Here is a 19,909-nt window from a genome sequence, read left to right on the forward strand (position 1 = left end):
AACTTCATATCTGGCTCATTTATCTTCTTGAATTTTCTCCCCATCTCCCCCGAGGCACCGACTCACCTCCCCTCCTCCCCCGAGGCACCGACTCACCGCCCCTCCTCCTGAGGCACCGACTCACCTCCCCTCCTCCCCCGAGGCACCGACTCACCGCCCCTCCTCCCCTGAGGCACCGACTCACCTCCCCTCCTCCCCCGAGGCACCGACTCACCTCCCCTCCGGCACAACTCACCTCCCCTCCTCCCCCGAGGCGCCGACTCACCTCCCCTCCTCCGAGGTGCTGACACACCTCCCCTCCTCCGAGGTGCTGACACACCTCCCCTCCTCCCCCGAGGCGCTGACTCACCTCCCCTCCTCCCCCGAGGCGCTGACTCACCTCCCCTCCTCCCCCGAGGGGCTGACTCACCTTCCCATCTCCTCGGAGGTGCTGACTCACCTCCCCTCCTCCCCCGAGGCACCGACTCACCTCCCCTCCTCCCCCGAGGCACCGACTCACCTCCCCTCCTCCCCCGAGGCACCGACTCACCTCCCCTCCTCCCCCGAGGCACCGACTCACCTCCCCTCCTCCCCCGAGGCACCGACTCACCTCCCCGAGGCACCGACTCACCTCCCCTCCTCCCCCGAGGCACCGACTCACCTCCCCTCCTCCCCCGAGGCACCGACTCACCTCCCCTCCTTCCCCCGAGGCACCGACTCACCTCCCCTCCTCCCCCGAGGCACCGACTCACCTCCCCTCCTCCCCCGAGGCACCGACTCACCTCCCCTCCGCCCCCGAGGCACCGACTCACCACGCCTCCTCCCCCGAGGCACCGACTCACCTCCCCTCCTCCCCCGAGGCACCGACTCACCTCCCCTCCTCCCCCGAGGCACCGACTCACCTCCCCTCCTCCCCCGAGGCACCGACTCACCTCCCCTCCTCCCCCGAGGCGCCGACTCACCTCCCCTCCTCCTCCCCCGAGGCACCGACTCACCTCCCCTCCTCCCCCGAGGTGCTGACTCACCTCCCCTCCTCCCCCGAGGTGCTGACTCACCTCCCCATCTCCCCCGAGGTGCTGACTCACCTCCCCTCCTCCCCCGAGGGGCTGACTCACCTCCCCCCCTCCCCCGAGGCACTGACTCACCTCCCCCCCTCCCCCGAGGCACTGACTCACCTCCCTTCCTCCCCCGAGGCACTGACTCACCTCCCTTCCTCCCCCGAGGCACTGACTCACCTCCCCATCTCCCCCGAGGCACCGACTCACCTCCCCTCCTCCCCCGAGGCACCGACTCACCTCCCCTCCTCCCCCGAGGCACCGACTCACCTCCCCTCCTCCCCCGAGGCACCGACTCACCTCCCCTCCTCCCCCGAGGCACCGACTCACCTCCCCTCCTCCTCCCCCGAGGCACCGACTCACCTCCCCTCCTCCTCCCCCGAGGCACCGACTCACCTCCCCTCCTCCCCCGAGGTGCTGACTCACCTCCCCTCCTCCCCTGAGGTGCTGACTCACCTCCCCATCTCCCCCGAGGTGCTGACTCACCTCCCATCTCCCCCGAGGTGCTGACTCACCTCCCCTCCTCCCCCGAGGGGCTGACTCACCTCCCCCCCTCCCCCGAGGCACTGACTCACCTCCCTTCCTCCCCCAAGGCACTGACTCACCTCCCCTCCTCCCCCGAGGCACTGACTCACCTCCCTTCCTCCCCCGAGGCACTGACTCACCTCCCTTCCTCCCCCGAGGCACTGACTCACCTCCCTTCCTCCCCCAAGGCACTGACTCACCTCCCCTCCTCCCCCGAGGCACTGACTCACCTCCCCATCTCCCCCGAGGCACTGACTCACCTCCCCATCTCCCCCGAGGCACTGACTCACTTCCCCATCTCCTCCGAGGTGCTGACTCACCTCCCCTCCTCCCCTGAAGGTGCCAACTCTTGCTGGGCTAATGGTTTCCGGGGTGCTGAGAGCGCACGGGCATCGCGCCCAAATGGCCAGTCTGCATGCATGAGCCCAGGCAGTGTCATCAGGCTATTCAAACACGGAGAGCATTACAGCCACGCTCCATCCCATCCTCGCCCCATGGTCACTTGCATGCATTCGCAGCAAGGCTCTGGGGACAGCGATCAGGAGCGGGAACACCGGATGATCTGATCTCCTCCATTGCCCAGGGCCACTGTTGCCAGTGGTAGTGTCTCCAACTGAGACTAGCTAAATGAGCACTGGGGACCTCCTGGTCAGCAGACTAGTGACAACATCCTCTGTGCTGCCTAGACCACTCTCTTGAGCATTTTCAATATATTCTACGACAAAATGTCTCAAAGCTTGGTAGCAATAAGAAAACCATGACTGCAGCCACACAGATACCTCAGTTCAGTAGGGCAGGAGAACACCATAAGCGCAGTGATATTTACGGCACAGCTTATATAGAACTTATTAACACAAAATGAGGGGTTTTGATAGAGTAGGCAGGGAGACTCTGTTTCCACTGGCAGAAGGGTCGGTAACCAGAGGATGCAGATATGGACAGAGGAAAGGTTGGAAAAGTTACGACTGTTCTCCCTGGAACAGAGAAGGTTAAGAGGTGACCGAATAGAGGTTCTCAAGATGATGAGAGGTTTGGATAGAGTAGAGAGAAAAACTATTCCCTCTGGCGAGTGGGTCAATAACCAGAGGTCATCGATTCAAAATCATTGGAAAAGATCTAGAGGGGAGATGAGGAGAAATTTTTCATTGAGTTGTCGGGATCTGGAACGCTCCCTCTGAAAAGGTGGTGGAAGCTGATTCCATACATCATTGTAAAAGGGAGTTGGACGGGTGCTTGAGGATGAGCAACTTAGAGCGAGACAAAAAGCGGGGACGTGGGACGAAGCATGACTGGTCTTTCAGAGAGCCAGCATAGGCATGACGGGCTGAATGGCCTCGTTCTGTGCTGCAGGCTTCTATGATTCGATAAGATAATTGTCAAAAAACATTCCAAGTGGGAAATGAGGGGGAAAAAAATGTATGCAGCGTGGTATGATGATCTAGAATGCACCGCCACAAAGATGGTGGGAGCAGATTCAACAGTAACTTTCAAAGGGGAACTGGATAAATACTTGACCAGGAGAAATCTGCAAGGCTATGGGGAAAGAGAAGGGGGGGGGGGGGGGGGGAGGGAGTGGGAGTGGGACTAATTGAATAGCTCTTTCAAAGAGCCGGCATAAGCAGGATGGGACAAATGGCCTCCTTCTGTGCTGCATGATTTAACCACACAGCTTCGCTTGTATAGAACTCATGAATGTAGCTGCCACAGAGCCCAGTGAAGTGAAGAGGAGTTCGACAGGCGCGCACTCACCCTTTGATGTTTTCGAAGTTTTTGCCCCTTCTCTGTAGACGCACTTTGAGAGAACCAATGGAGGATGGTTTCTTCGGCCAACACATCCAGCTGATACAGGGTCATCAGTGCCTGAGCCGGGCACAGAATAAACTCATCAGGCACAGTTTAAAAGAATCTATAAACTTGAGCTCATCCAAAACTCTGCTGCCCCGTGTCCCAACTCGCACCAAGTCCCGTTCACCCATCACCCTGTGCTCACTGCCCCGTGTCCTAACTCACACCCAGTCCCGTTCACCCATCACCCCCCGTGCTCACTGCCCCGTGTCCTAACTCGCACCCAGTCCCGTTCACCCATCACCCCCTGTGCTCGCTGCCCCGTGTCCTAACTCACACCCAGTCCCGTTCACCCATCACCCCCTGTGCTCACTGCCCCGTGTCCTAACTCACACCCAGTCCCGTTCACCCATCACCCACTGTGCTCACTGCCCCGTGTCCTAACTCACACCCAGTCCCGTTCACCCATCACCCCCTGTGCTCACTGCCCCGTGTCCTAACTCACACCCAGTCCCGTTCACCCATCACCCCGTGCTCACTGCCCCGTGTCCTAACTCACACCCAGTCCCGTTCACCCATCACCCCGTGCTCACTGCCCCATGTCCTAACTCGCACCCAGTCCCGTTCACCCATCACCCCCTGTGCTCACTGCCCCGTGTCCTAACTCACACCCAGTCCCGTTCACCCATCACCCCGTGCTCACTGCCCCGTGTCCTAACTCGCACCAAGTCCCGTTCACCCATCGCCCCGTGCTCACTGCCCCGTGTCCTAACTCACACCCAGTCCCGTTCACCCATCATCCCCTGTGCTCGCTGCCCCGTGTCCTAACTCACACCCAGTCCCGTTCACCCATCACCCCCTGTGCTCACTGCCCCGTGTCCTAACTCACACCCAGTCCCGTTCACCCATCACCCCGTGCTCACTGCCCCGTGTCCCAACTCACACCCAGTCCCGTTCACCCATCACCCCGTGCCCACTGTCCCGTGTCCTAACTCACCCAGTCCCGTTCACCCATCACCCCCTGTGCTCACTGCCCCGTGTCCTAACTCACACCCAGTCCCGTTCACCCATCACCTCCTGTGCTCACTGCCCCGTGTCCTAACTCACACCCAGTCCCGTTCACCCATCACCCCCTGTGCTCACTGCCCCGTGTCCTAACTCACACCCAGTCCCGTTCACCCATCAGCCCCTGTGCTCACTGCCCCGTGTCCTAACTCACACCCAGTCCCGTTCACCCATCACCCCGTGCTCACTGCCCCGTGTCCTAACTCGCACCAAGTCCCGTTCACCCATCGCCCCGTGCTCACTGCCCCGTGTCCTAACTCACACCCAGTCCCGTTCACCCATCATCCCCTGTGCTCGCTGCCCCGTGTCCTAACTCACACCCAGTCCCGTTCACCCATCACCCCCTGTGCTCACTGCCCCGTGTCCTAACTCACACCCAGTCCCGTTCACCCATCACCCCGTGCTCACTGCCCCGTGTCCCAACTCACACCCAGTCCCGTTCACCCATCACCCCGTGCTCACTGTCCCGTGTCCTAACTCACCCAGTCCCGTTCACCCATCACCCCCTGTGCTCACTGCCCCGTGTCCTAACTCACACCCAGTCCCGTTCACCCATCACCTCCTGTGCTCACTGCCCCGTGTCCTAACTCACACCCAGTCCCGTTCACCCATCACCCCCTGTGCTCACTGCCCCGTGTCCTAACTCACACCCAGTCCCGTTCACCCATCACCCCCTGTGCTCACTGCCCCGTGTCCTAACTCACACCCAGTCCCGTTCACCTATCACCCCCTGTGCTCACTGCCCCGTGTCCTAACTCACACCCAGTCCCGTTCACCCATCACCCCGTGCTCACTGCCCCGTGTCCTAACTCACACCCAGTCCCGTTCACCCATCACCCCCGTGCTCACTGCCCCGTGTCCTAACTCGCACCAAGTCCCGTTCACCCATCACCCCCGTGCTCGCTGACCTACACTGGCTCCTAGTTAAGCAACACCTCGATTTTAAAATTCTCAAACGGTTGTGAACCTTTGGCCTTCTCTACCCCCAGAGAGATGTGGATGCTCAGTCGTTGAGTATATTCAAGACAGAGATCGATAAATGTTTGGGAATCGAGGGATATGGGGCTAGTACGGGAAAGTGGAGTTGAGGGCGAAAATCAGCCATGATCTTATTGAATGGCGGAGCTGGCTCGAAGGGCCGAATGGCCTACTCCTGTCCCTATTTCTTATTAACTATATAAAGGGAGATGTCAAACAACTTTTTTTAAATTTTCTATAAATTATCGCCCCCCTGCTTGTTTGAGAATTGTGATGTGTAATAACAAGAGGGAAGTAATAAAAAATACTCGACGATTGTAAGCTTTGCTCGATGTAGGGTACTGTGATATTTAAAGCGAGAATGTGTCTCCAGAATTACTAACTATCCCAGCGTGTAAACTGAAAAGTTACAAGGAAAAAGTGCTGTTACTGCGCTGGCGTCAATATATTACGGGGAAATCACACTGACACCAACACACTTCAGTGCTGTGTCAATCTCTTAATCACCACAATTGCTCCCACCAGCCACGACAGACTTCAGCTCCAGTGTTATTCAGCTCAAAGCGCACTCACCAGGCACAACCCAAGTTTGGAAGGACAGAAACTCCAATTGTACAGCTGGGCATTTCCCAGTGCAGGTGGACACAGCATGGGCCTTTCACACACTCGTCATCACATTCATTGTAATGTTTTATTTTTTCCCCTGTTAACAACTCCCCCCTCCGCCTCTTCCGAGGGCATCAACTGATTTGCTGGGGTACGATTCCACAGACGTCAGCACCAATGATCCCTTTAAGCAGTGCGGCCGCGCTGCGCAGCTCCCGCGCCGCCAGCTCAACGGCATTTAAATAGGAAAAACCGTGCATGCGCGGTATTTTGAATGGACCGCGCACCCAAGAAAAAAATTAAAGGGGATATTGCTTAGCACCTCTCCGATACCTCGCCCACGATGTCACTGATCGGGTGTGAGACGAGACAGCGGGGCGGGACCAGCTACTAGGAAATTCCACGCAGTTTCTCGAAACGGGTCGCAGGAAACGGCAGGGAGCCTGTTAACGACATAACCATCAGTCTGAAGTGGAACCTGCGAACGGCAGGCGACTACAACACTGTCTCTCAGCAGGCAACAGATTTCTCGGCAGGACGACAAAACGTGAAGAACGTAAAACACATTCTTGATGCGAAATTGCCACGTTTTGTAGGGGAATCAGTACAATGTGTTGCAAGTAGTTAACAGCACCATCAAGTGGCAACAGCTAGAAGTGCCAGAGCACTGCGTGAGTTAGCTGGTCTCTGCTGTTGCGGAGGTCGGGGGTGACCCGGAGTTAGGGAGGGGAAAGTTGGTCAGGATTCCTGCTCCCAATCGTTATCGAGCAGTGCTTGCTGCAAGTGGATAAATCGGATGAGGCAAAGCTTGGGAAAGAATGAGTTTAAAGTACCTGCCCTGGGAGTGATTGATGGGGACAGTGTAGAGGGAGCTTTACTCTGTATCTAACCTATGCTGTACCTGCCCTGGGAGTGTTTGATGGGACAGTGTAGAGGGAGCTTTACCTCTGTATCTAACCCGTGCTGTATCTGCCCTGGGAGTGTTTGATGGGACAGTGTAGAGGGAGCTCTGGCTGTGGCTCACTGGCGGTTATGGGTTCAAGTCCCACTCCAGAGTTTTGAGCACAAAATCCAGGCTGACACACCCAGTGCAGTACTGAGGGAGTGCTGCACTGTCGGAGGTGCCATCTTTCGGATGAGACATTAAACCGAGGCCCCGTCTGCTCTCTCGGGTGGACGTCGAAGAACCCATGGCCATTATTTCGAAGAAGAGCAGGGGCGTTCTCCCTGGTGTCCTGGGCTAATATCTATCCCTCAACCAACAACACTAAAAAAACAGATTATCTGGTCATTGTCACGTTGCTACTTGTAGGATCTTCCTGTGCGCAAATTGGCCACCGCATTTCCTACAACAGTGACTACAATTCAAAAAGTACTTCATTGGCTGTTGGGACACAAACTCAGTTATGGCTTTTAACGAGCTACAAAGCGCTTTGGGACGTCTTGAGGTCACGAAAGGCGCTGTATGAATGCAAGTTCTTTCTTTCCGTAGAGCACTGGTTCTCAACCATGTGGCCAGCTCTCCCTAGTTCCTGCAGCAGTGATGACAGCTGGTTATGACAGGAAGGGATGGAGGACTTGCAGGGTGCCCAACCAGCCTCTCTCAAGGAAGAGCTGAAAAAGTGAGGAGGGTTGTGACGTAAGAAAACTACTAGGCACTTGGTCTAAGCGTTAAACAAAGCTTTAATCAACTGTTTTACAACATGGAGGTCTAGTTGTGTCCTTCACTAGTTCCTGTTAAGAATGTCCTGCACAAGCTGGGCCCATGCCCGAGTATTTATACTCTCCCTGGACAGCGCCACCCGTAGGACGCTCAGTATTATTTCATAAGTCTTTCTTTCATGAATGACTGATTCATGTCGGGTGGTTAATAAACAAATGAGAAGAGGTGAAGTTAACGTGGACTGTACCTTGACGAGGGCAGACCAGAGCACCTCGTGTTCAGTGAAAAACTCCTCGACAGCAGCTAGGCAGTTCTGATGATCCACAGCCCGCTTGATGTAATTCTTGAACACCTGCACCCACTTCTTCAGAAGCTGAAATACGAGGGAAAAAAACACAATGTCACATGCCACTGTTCACTCTGGATTTGCGGATGGTGGCTGGAACTTTAATTCTGTGATATTACTGTACAGACATCTTTGTTTCAGGCCATTATCTGGTTTAACATCCCAATTAAACCAGCCGATAAGAATAGGTTAACTATGTTTTATGGCCAAGTCAAATCGTGCAGTTCCCACGGGTACTGCGCGGCCCATTCAAATTCCTTAAAGGGAACATTGGCTAACATTATTCTCACTGGTCAGGCCACCCCATAAATTTATCTTGAATAAAAAATAATTAAAAAAAAAATGAATTTGGTGGGCATCTCTAGCAAGGCCAGCATTTATTGCCCATCCCTAATTACCCTTGAGAAGGCGGTGGTGAGCTGCCTTCTTGAACCGCTGCAGTCCGTGTGGTGAAGGTACTCCCACAGTGCTGTTAGGGGGGGGGAGTTCCAGGATTTTGACCCAGCGACAATGAAGGATCGGCGATATATTTCCAAGTCAGGATAGTGCGTGACTTGGCGGGGAACTTGGAGGTGGTGGTGTTCCCATACGCCTGCTTCCCTTGTCCTAGGTGGTGGAGGTCGTGGGTTTGGGAGGTGCTGTCGATGAAGCCTTGGCGAGTTGCTGCAGTGCATCTTGTAGATGGTACACACTGCAGCCACCGGATGTGGAGGGAGAGGATGTTTAAGGTTGTGGATGGGTGGGCTGCTTTGCCCTGGATGGTGTCGAGCTTCTTGAGTGTGGTTGCAGCTGCACTCATCCAAGCAAATGGAAAGTATTCCATCACACTTGTGACTTGTGCCTTGTACAGTAGATGGTGCAGTGGCTTTGAGCAGTCAGGAGGTGTGTCAGTACACAACTGTGCTGTTGAACTGGGTCTATTCCCTACCTAACCGAGTCTTTCTTTGGGGCACAAACTCATTTCTGGCTTTGATGAGCAGAAAAAGGAGTTTGCAACCCGCAACTGTGAAGGGTGTGCTTACTGTTCCACCGTCAATTCACCAAGAAATCCAATAGGGAATTCAGAAGAAACCTCTTTACCCAGAGAGTGGTGAGAATGTGGAACTCGCTACCACAGGGAGTGGTTGAGGCGAATAGTATGGATGCATTTAAGGGGAGGCTAGATAAGCATATGAGGGAGAATGGAATAGAAGGTTATGCTGACAACGATAAATGAGGAAAGATGGGAGGAGGCTCGAGTGGAGCATAAACGCTGGCATGGACTGGTTGAGCCGAATGGCCTGTTTCTGTGCCGTATATCCGATGAAATCCTATTTATTTCTCACTCTGTCAGACCCTTTTTCAAGGTAGAGTCAGTTCCTCTGTGCCGGTTCAAGTTCTGCTCCGTGGAAACATTATTGCAGCACTGAGTGCTCAGATTCTTTGGCCCCACTTGTTCACGTTATTCCCCAAACACTTCTCTTTCCTTCCACAGCCAATCCCCATCTGACCCAACAGAAACAGCCATGATATCGGCAGCAAAACCACCAAACCAAACTACCCGCATTCTGCGCCAGTGAAAAGTGCAGAAATCACAGCCTCGGTACCTGCTGAATGGCTGGCAACAGCCCAGGTTTTCATTCTCTGCCAGTCTTACTAAATCTTTGTCCAAGTCTACAATCCCAACCAGGATTTTATGGCAGAAACACTGCTGCAACACCGACTCATGGACACAGATCTGTGCCCCCGCCCCCACCAACCGCACCCCTCACCCCGAATGCCCACCATGATGTTAAAAAAAAAACTATAGGCCCAATAATTCTACAGGTGTCTGGTCTTGCCTCCGCGTCAGAAGGTCGTGAGTTCAAGCCCCACTCCAGACACTTGAGCGCATAATCCAGGCTGACGCTCCCAGTGCAGTACTGGACTGTCGGGGGTGCCGCCTTTCAGATGGGACGTTAAACCTCGCAGAAAGTGGTCTGCACGGTGCGTTGCTGGCCTCGTAAACCGTGGCACAACTCGTGACTGCAGCCTCTGGAAACACTGTGCACGCACATGGAGTTCCCAAGACTAGCCTCCAGCTGCAGCGATGCTTATCGCGTGTCAGTAATAGCAAATCTTATCTTTTCATCTGTTCCCCTGCAGTCAGAGCAACATGCCAACATTTTTCACATTTTATACAGTTTGGCAACTTAGTACGGCCGTTCCCACTCACGACGTACAGCTGCACCTGGCCTGCTCATCGGAACCAATTCCTCTTGTCCCTCCGAAGGTACGAATAACCTGCCCTGCATGCTCTTGCTCCTCCCAAAACAGATTACCCTCATTGCTGTTTGTGGGGACCTTGCTATGTTTGTCCACATAATAGTGACTGCACTTTCAAAAATAATAACTTGGCTACGAAGCACTTTGAGATGAGAAAGTAAAGAAACTCTAGTGACCTTAAGACCCTGGTTAGGCCTCATCTGGAAGAGTGTCCAGTTTTGGACCCTTTGCATGGGGCGTGATTTAGCGGCCCTGGAATAGCTTCACTAATGATCCCGAGTTTAAAAGGCCTTCATTTTCACAATCGGCTGAGAGAGCTGTGACTCTAGAATAGCAGGTGATTTAACTGAGGTATTTCAAATGATGAATGGACTAGACTGCCAACAAACTAAATAGGTCAGGGAAAACAAGGGATCATGTGTTTAAGCATGAAAGCGTAAAACTAGGTTTTCGTTTACGCAGAGGGTTGTTGACACTTAAGTTGCTGACTTGTGCGGTGACTGCAGTTCCTTGCTGTGGCTAATATCACTGAGTGCCAAAGACAGGTGGGCTACTGGGTACAGAGCTCACGGTCACTGTGATCGGCTGGAACTTGTTTGATCACGTTTGGCGGGGGGGGGTGGGGTCAGGTAGGAAATTCCCAACCCCACTCAAGTTTTAAAAAAATGTTTCTTTTGCCTCTTGACTTGAGCACAAAAATCTAGGCTGACGCTCCCAGTGCAGTACTGAGGGAGTGCTGCACTGTCGGAGGTGCCGCCTTTTGGGTGCGACGTTAAACCGAGACCCTGTCTGCTCTCTCAGGTGGGCGTAAAAGATCCCGTGGCACTATTCAAAGAGCAGGGGCGTTCTCCCCAGTGTCCTGGACCAATATTTATCCCTCAACCAACATCACTAAAAACAGATTGTTGTCTCATTATCACATTGCTGTTTGTGGGAGCTTGCTGTGCGCAAACTGGCTGCCGCGTTTCCTACATTACAACAGTGACTCCACTTCAAAAAGTACTGCACTGGCTGTAAAGCGCTTTGGGACGTCCGGTAGTCATGAAAGGGACAGTAGAAATGCAAGTCTTTCTTTCTTCTTTTAGTTCCAGTATTTTATGTTTATATTTCAGATTTCCAGCATCCGCAGTATTTTGCCTTTTGTGCTACTTCATGGTAAGTTGTGCGGATGGGAGCAGGAAGTTACAGAGAGACAGACAGATACACGAGTGGATCAAATGGAGTTCAATATGGGCAAGTGTGAGGTCATCCACTTTGGGTCCAAGAAATGGGAATATTGTCTTAATAGTGAGAAACTAGGAGCTGTGGAGGAACAGATTTGGGTGTCCATGCACACATATCACTAAAAGCTAGTGGACGCATACAAAGGGAAGGAAGTTATGCTACAGTTGTATAAAGCCCTGGTCAGACCTCATCTGGAGTGACTGTGTTCAGTTCTGGGCCCCGCACCTCAGGAAGGATATCTTGGCCCTGGAGGGGGAGCAGCGCAGATTCACCAGAATGATACCGGGGCTTAAAAGTTAAATTATGAGGACATAAACTTGGTTTGTATTCCCTTGAGCTTAGAAGGGTGATCTAATCGAGGTGTTTCAAATGACAAAGGAATTCATTAGGGTAGATACAGAGAAGAGATTGGGTCGATTGGGCTTGTACTCGCTGGAGTTTAGAAGAATGAGAGGGGATCTCATTGAAACTCAAAATTCTAACAGGACTAGACAGACTAGATGCAGGAAGGATGTTCCCGATGGCCGGGGAGTCCAGAACCAGGGGTCACAGTCTAAGGATAAGGGGTAAGCCATTTAGGACAGAGATGAGGAGGAATCTCTTCACCCAGAGAGTGGTGAACCTGTGGAATTCTCTACCACAGAAGGCAGTAGAGGCCGATTCATTAAATATATTCAAGAAGGAGTTGGATATATTTCTTAAGGCTAAAGGGATCAAGGGGTATGGGGAGAAGGCAGGGACAGGGTACTGAGTTTGGATGATCAGCCATGATCTCATTGAATGGCGGAGCAGGCTCGAGGGGCCGAATGGCCTACTCCTCCTATCTTCTATGTCTATATTTCTTCTGGCGCGGGAAATATAAACCAATCTTAAAATGAGAGCTAGACCATTCAGGAGTGAAATCAAGGAAGCATTCTTTCATACAAAAGGTAGTGGAAATTTGGAACTTTCTACCCGAAAAAGCTGTGGATGCCGGGGGTCAATTGTGATTTTTCAAGATAGAATTTTATTAGGTAGGGGTATCAAGGGATAGGGGTCAAAGGCAGGCAAATGGAGTTAAAGTACAGATCAGCCTTGATGCAGAACAGGCTCGAAGGGCTGAATGGCCGACTCCTGTTCCTGTGCACTTCCTGAATTCCGGCTTCACTCTGGCCTTTGACCCAAGCTTTCCCGATAAAGGAGCATTTGGCACACTGAGTACTTTGGGGGCATCCCATGTGCTTTCTGATTCGCGTTTGCCCCAGAGTTTCCCTTGAGTTACCCCCCACCCCCAACCACCTTGCACTAGCTGGTAGGCGGGTCATGGCCCCTTCCTCTACAGTGGCAGATAGCACATCGAGAAAAGGCTTCAGCGAATGCTAAACTCTGGGCCCTTCGAGTCCGCACCTGCAGAACCCTGTGTAACCATTACCCCCCTCCACCCCACCGTCAAGCTTCGATGACTGTGTCCCGGCAAACCAAGTTCAGAATCCTCGTTCCCCCCCCCAAATCCACTCACTCCCCGCCAATGGCCCCATTCCACCATGCATGAGAAATCTCTGTGTTCTGCTGACTCTAAGCTACGGCTCCACCATCTCGAGGGCTATCCCTTTGGTCTGAATACTCACTGAGATGAGGGTGTTGCTGTACTGGGTGGCTGAGGCTTCGGCTCCGTGCAGTTGCAGGGGCATTTCTAGGACCACCTTAGTGGTGATCTGCGTCACGTCCTTCATGGTGATGTTATAAGCATACCTGGGGGGGGGGGGGGGGGGGGGGGGGGGGGGAAATCAAAACAACTTGCATTTATACAGCACCTTTAATGTACTAAAACGTCCCAAGGCGCTTCACAGGAGCGTTATCAAAACCAAAATTTGACACCCAGCCATACAGAGATATGAGGACAGGTGACCAGAGAGAGAGGCGGAGGGGTTTAGGGAGGGAATTCCAGAGCTTAGGGCCCAGGCAGCTGAAGGCACGGCCACCAATGGTGGAGCGACTGAAAATCAGGGATGCACAAAAGGCCAAAGTTAGAGGAGCGCAGAGATTGCGGAGGGTTGTAGGGCTGGAGGGGGTTACAGAGATAGGGAGAGGGGCGAGGCCATGGAGGGATTTGAAAACAAGGATGAGAATTTTAAAATCAAGGCATTGCCTGGCCAGGAGTCAACATAAGTCAGTGAGCACAGGGGGTGATGGGGACTCGGTGCGAGTCAGGATATGGGCAGCAGAGTTTTGGATGAGCTTAAGTAAGGCAACACAGGGTATTGGGACTGTGAGAGAAAGTCAAAATCACAAGAGATCTGTACCCAAACGTGCTTTGGATGAGATGCTAAACCAAGGCTACATTTCTTTCTATGGAACGGACTGGGTTCGAACACCAAACGGTTGACAGTTACTCACTTGAGAGAGTTGATCTCGAGCACAAGATGGTCACAAGAAATATTTTCTTCCATGCCTCGCTGCAGCGTGCCCAGAACCTCAGTCTGAAATACTGTGGGAGTGGAGAAAGGGGAAGGTGTGACTTGAGGCACAGTGCAATGCAGAATCCGATCTCTACATTGCTCTTCTGTCCGTGTTGGAGAGCGGCAATTAAAACAATTTCAGCAACCTAACTGGACCCAAGACAAAGTTGATTCCCCCCCCCCCCACCCACTTGTTGCCCATTTACCCTCTCCCCCTCCTGAAGTCGCTGAATGCCCATCGGGATACAGTTCCGCCCTAGCGGCCACTGTTCATGAGCAAACTTCGACAGCGGGCCTGGGCAGGTTATTTGGCTGCAGGTGGCATCACAGATCCTATGCTCAGATCCACAAGCACATGCTTCCAGTCGTGGGCACTGGATAGTAATCAGAAGCGGGGACCCCCCCCCCCCACCCCCGGTCAATTTTCCCCGTCCCTAACCCAGGGACTGATCATAGAGTTCACTGGTCACTATCAGTTAACTTCAAAGAGCGGGAAGGGAATCTTCCTGGGTCTCATGGCTCATTACCTCACTAAAACCTTGGGGAAGTTCTTGAAGTTTTTTTTTTTAACTATAGAAGTAATTTATAATCCCAGTTTCTTGGTTTTAGTACAGCCTGTTTTAGTCCAGTACATCTGCAATCAGCAGGAACCAGGTCCTGCTGTACTCGGAGCTTAGCACTGTATACATTTTATTTGAGAATAATTGCTTTGTCTTCTAATTATAACATGCATGTCCTGACAGATGTATACACACACACACACACACATACATAGAGAATTTAAAAACATCAAGCTAAACCACACTTCGTTCGGAAGGCGGAATGAAGCAGCTCGACTAGTTTATCCAGCGAGGTGCCAAGCCGAGACCACGGAGGTGCCAGACTCAAATCCAGTCTGCGCCGAGCTATCTAATCTTTGACAGGAGAAGACTGAGGGGTGACCTGACCTTGAAAATTATGAAGGGGTTTGATAGGGTGATTGTAGAGAAGATGTTTCCCCTTGTTTCTGGGGGGTGGGGGGGGGGGAGTCCAAAACTAATGGCCATAAACATAAGATAGTCACTAATAAATCCAATAGGCAATTCAGGAGAAACGTGAGAGCGGTGAGAATGTGGAACTTGACCACGTGGAGTGGTTGTGGCGAATAGTATAGATGCATAAGGGGAAGCTAGATGACCATGAGGGAGAAAGGAATAGAAGGATAGACTGGTTGGGCCAAATGGACTGTTTCTGTGCTGTAAATTCTAGGTAATTATCCCGGTGCCACCTACAAGGGAAAAGAGTACAGCTGAGCTGCAGTGCCACCTGTGGTCAAATAGCCCACCAACCCTCGCTGCCCCAAAGCACTTTCGTGAGGAATGGACACTTGGACAAGGCGTCTGGCAGCATGGAACTGTCAGCCAGCAAGAGAGTTGGTGCAATGGAAGCAAATCGGAGGTAAAAGGAGACACCAAGTTACAGCATGCAGATATTTCCTAATGGAACGAAAAAAGGCTTAAAAAAAAAAAACGAGGGGAATTATTTTAGGAGCGTGATTTACTAGAATGGTACCAGGGATGAGGGACTTCCGTTATGTGGAGAAACTGGAGTTGTTCTCAATGTTCCCACTAATAAGAAGCAAGAGCAGGAGTCAGCCATACGGCAAATGGTCTGTTGGCCTTCGTAGCGAGAGGATTCGAGTACAGGAACAAGGATGTCTTGCTGCAGTTGTACAGGGCCTTGGTGAGACCGCACCTTGAGTATTGTGTGCAGGTTTGGTCGCCTTATCTGAGGAAGGACGTTCTTGCCATGGAGGGAGTGCAGCGAAGATTCACCAGGCTGATACCTGGGATGGCAGGAATGACGTACGAGGAGAGATTGGATCGATTGGGCTTATACTTGCTGGAGTTTAGAAGAATGAGAGGGGATCTCATTGAAACTTATAAAATTCTAACAGGACTAGACAGACTAGATGCAGGAAGGATGTTCCCGATGGCAGGGGAGTCCAGAACCAGGGGTCACAGTCTAAGGATAAGGGGTAAGCCATTTAGGACAGAGATGAGGAGGAATTTCTTCACCCAGAGAGTGGTGAACCTGTGGAATTCTCTACCACAGAAGGCAGTTGAGGCCAATTCATTAAATATATTCAAGAAGGAGTTAGATACATTTCTTAAGGCTAAAGGGATCAAGGGATATGGGGAGAAAGCAGGGACAGGGTACTGAATTTGGATGATCAGCCATGATCTCATTGAATGGCGGAGCAGGCTCGAGGGGCCGAATGGCCTACTCCTATCTTCTATGTTTCTATGACATGAGGAAATATTTTCATATGCAGCGAGTTATGATGATCTGGAACGCGCTGCCTGAAAGGGCAGTGGAAGCAGATTCAATAATAACTTTCAAAAGAGAATTGGATAAACACTTGAAGGGAAAAAAAATTACGGGGCTATGTGAAACGGGCAGGGGAGTGGGATTAATTGAATAGCTCTACCAAAGAGCCGGCAGGATGGGCTCCTTCTGTGCTGTATGATAGTACATCCTGGAGAAAAAAAAACAATCCTCCTGGCTCCATCGATACCACAAATACTTTGACTGGCTTTAAATTCCTGCTCGTCATAGGACGTTGGCTGCTCCAATCACAGATCAGGCCACAGATTGCACAGCAAGCCCACACTCTTTGCCAACCAGGGAGACTTGGTTTTAAAAATAGTTTTGCGAAACCAAGGATACAACACAGCCGGGTGATTTCAGCGTCCAGTTACACAGGGTGGGGTGGCGGCTGAGTCGAGGGGGGTTGAACACCTTCTCGCTCGGCTAGCTCCAGCAAACTCTGGATCTGCTCCCAGAATACGTGACGAGAGCAGGTAAGAAATGGAACTGCTTGCCCACGAGTGTCTGAAATAGTTTTTAATTTCATGCCCGAGCGGGTTTGCTCAGACTAATCTAGCATCTGATGGAACAGAATCTTTCACATTTTTGTGGGAATTGAGGTCACGGGATAATTACAGAAAAGGCAAGGAACATTCAGCCCATCTACCTGACTCTGAAGTCCTCCACTGCAGTATCTGATTGGTTCTTAAATGACTCCAGGGTTTTTTTTTGCCTCCACTACTCGATTTGGGAGCCCATCCAACACACCGACCGCTCCTTGAGAGAAGAACTTCCTGATAGCATTCCTCAACTTGTTTTTTTACTAGTTTAAACTTGTGCCTGCTTACCCTACTCATGCAATTTAATGAAGTAACTAATTTTTTAGGATGTGGGCGACACCGGCAAGCCGGCAATTATGGCCCATCCCCAATACCCCCCCCCCCCCCCCCCCCCCCGAGGTGATGAGCAACGTTCCCTCTAAGCTGCACGGCCCTGCAGCTCTCTGCGGGTCCCGCGCAACCCGGGACCGGCTTTTTCAATGTTAAGTTTTGCGCATGCGCGAAACTGAATGGGCCGCACAGCCCCTTAAAAAAAAAAAAATAGGGGGAACATTGGTGATGAGCCTTCTCTTTGACCCCCTCCGGTGCAGTCGTGGTGGTGATGGTATTCCCACGATGGTGTAGGATAAGGAAATTCCAGGATATTGACACAGCAACGATGTTGAAAGACTGATGTATGCCCATGTCGGGATGGTGAGAGAGGCTTGGAAGCAATAGTGCTTCTGCAATATTGCTGCTCTTGGTAATAGAGGTTGCTGCTAAAGTAACAGTGTGCTGTTGCAGTGCATCCTGTAGATCAAACCTTATCTGAGGAAGGCTGTTCTTGCCATGGAGGGAGTGCAGCGAAGATTCACCAGACTGATACCTGGGATGGCAGGAATGACGTATGGAGAGAGATTGGGTCGACTGGGCTTATACTTGCTGGAGTTTAGAAGAATGAGAGGGGATCTCATTGAAACTTATAAAATTCTAACAGGACTAGACAGACTAGATGCAGGAAGGATGTTCCCGATGGCGGGGGAGTCCAGAACCAGGGGTCACAGTCTAAGGATAAGGGGTAAGCCATTTAGGACAGAGATGAGAAGGAATTTCTTCACCCAGAGAGTGGTGAACCTGTGGAATTCTCTACCACAGAAAACAGTTGAGGCCAGTTCATTAAATATATTCAAGAAGGAGTTCGATATATTTCTTAAGGCTAAAGAGATCAAGGGAAGAAGGCAGGGACAGGGTACTGAATTTGGATGATCAGCCATGATCTCATTGAATGGCAGAGCAGGCTCGAGGGGCCGAATGGCCTACTCCTGCTCCTATCTTCTATGTTTCTATATTGCAGCCCCACTCTGCTGGGTGACGGAGGGAGGGAGACAGAGTCCAGTGGGAAGGGCGCCGATCAGCATTTAGTTCCTTCCTGTATCACAGGGACGCCGAGGCAGACAGTGACCAACGTTCCCGTTAAGCTGCGTGGCCTGTGGTCTGGAGGTTCCACGCAGGCCGCTCACCGGCTGTACAATGGAAATAACGGCGCAGGCGCGAATAATTGAACTGGCCGTGCAGCCAGTTAAAGGATCCGCGCACCCAATAAAGAAATTGACAGGGAACTTTGACTGAAACACTTCCTAACGCTGCCCTTGTTAAGATCAGCACAGGCAGGGAATCAACAACAGCGGTTGGTCAGACTTGACCTGACCCGCTTGCATTAACTCGATACCTACCGCCAAATCCGGTATTTCTACCTGTCCTGGGTTCCCCGCGAGACCTCACCTTTCGCATCATCCAGCTGGGGTGAGACACTCCTGCTGTCTGTCTCTCGTGAGCCAAAACTCAGCTCGCTTTCACTCGTACTCCGAGAATCGGGCTTCAGCGTTAGGCCTGCAAAGGGAAGGAAACTGTGACGACAAGACAGGAAACTGGAGGGTGAAACGCATACCAGCCAGAACGGGTCACGTACATAGTCCATCTGGAATAGAGGTCCCAGGCGGCCTGGAGCCCGTTCTTGGAAAAACAATACGAGCCAGGCTAGCCCTCCCAGCAAGGCTCGACTGAGGCCAGAAGCTAACAATGCCTTGGCACGCCCTGCAAAAGACCCATCACTTCTGGGGTATATCGTGGGGGAACTGGGTGAAAGAGCCAAGTTCACCTACTCAAGTGTCATGTTAACTATGGTCTCCTTGGGACTTGGCTTGCCGTAGGAAGGTGGGGAAGAATTTCCCAGTGCTTGCCCTGAAATTGTCTATGGGGTATCCCCCCCCACTCATACTACCAGTGGTTGGGGAGGGTGATGCATGAGGTTGCATCATCGGGTAAGCACCGATGTGCCAGACTGCTTTTCGTCACTCTTCATTGTCAATATTAGCTATGCGGACAGGTCCCTTGATATCCTCCTGAACCAGTCAAACTCCAGAGATAATCATCCAACTATCCAGAGCCCTCGCAGCATTGCCAACCCTCCAGTAACTCAGTGGGTAGCACTCTCGCCTGTGTCAGAAGGTCGTGGGTTCAAGTTCCACTCCAGAGACTCGAGCACAAAACTCTAGACTGACACTCCAGTGCAGTGCTGAGCGAGTGCTGCACCGTCGGAGGCGCTGTCTTTTGGATGAGACGTTAAACCGAGGCCCCGTCTGCTCTCTCAGGTGGATGTAAAAGATCCCACGGCACTATTTCAAAGAAGAGCAGTGGAGTTCTCCCCGGTGTCCAGGGCCAATATTTATCCCTCAAATCAACGTCACTAAAAAACAGATTATCTGGTCATTATCACATTGCTGTTTGTGGGAGCTTGCTGTGCGCAAATTGGCTGCCACGTTTCCCACATTACAATGATTACGCTTCAAAAAGTACTTCATTGGCTGTAAAGTGCTTTGGGACGTCCTGAGGTCGTGAAAAGCGCTATAGAAAAGCAAGTCTTTTTTTATATAACAGGAGCATGATAAAACTCTCGAGTGACTTCACAGTAGAAATTGAAGTACAAGAGGAAGCCATTTCAGATCATTGTGCATAAACCACATCAGAGCTATCTTCTCTAATCCCATTGCCCCACACCCCTTAAAATCATTCCAACTGTTTAAACACTGTGATTGACTTGGCTTCAACAGTCC

The 19,909-nt window shown here is 52.0% G+C and overlaps 1 protein-coding gene across 2 annotated transcripts in view; it reads right to left on the reverse strand.

Moving 5' to 3' along the window:
* The window catches only part of eif2b5 (eukaryotic translation initiation factor 2B, subunit 5 epsilon), a 70,787-nt gene that overhangs the window by 506 nt on the left and 50,372 nt on the right, over window positions 1-19,909 (reverse strand). For both annotated transcript variants that reach the window (XM_085989690.1, XM_085989691.1), the window contains exons 11-15: window positions 18,579-18,686; window positions 13,847-13,937; window positions 13,078-13,201; window positions 7,904-8,029; window positions 3,309-3,419 (exon numbers count right to left, since the gene is read on the reverse strand). In XM_085989690.1, coding sequence (XP_085845816.1) covers window positions 3,309-3,419; window positions 7,904-8,029; window positions 13,078-13,201; window positions 13,847-13,937; window positions 18,579-18,686 — 560 coding nt within the window. The remainder of the gene's footprint in view (window positions 1-3,308; window positions 3,420-7,903; window positions 8,030-13,077; window positions 13,202-13,846; window positions 13,938-18,578; window positions 18,687-19,909) is intronic.

The sequence above is a fragment of the Somniosus microcephalus genome, chromosome 6 (assembly GCF_052327205.1).
Source record: "Somniosus microcephalus isolate GS21.2 chromosome 6, FLI_Smic_1.0, whole genome shotgun sequence".
Taxonomy (NCBI): domain Eukaryota; kingdom Metazoa; phylum Chordata; class Chondrichthyes; order Squaliformes; family Somniosidae; genus Somniosus; species Somniosus microcephalus.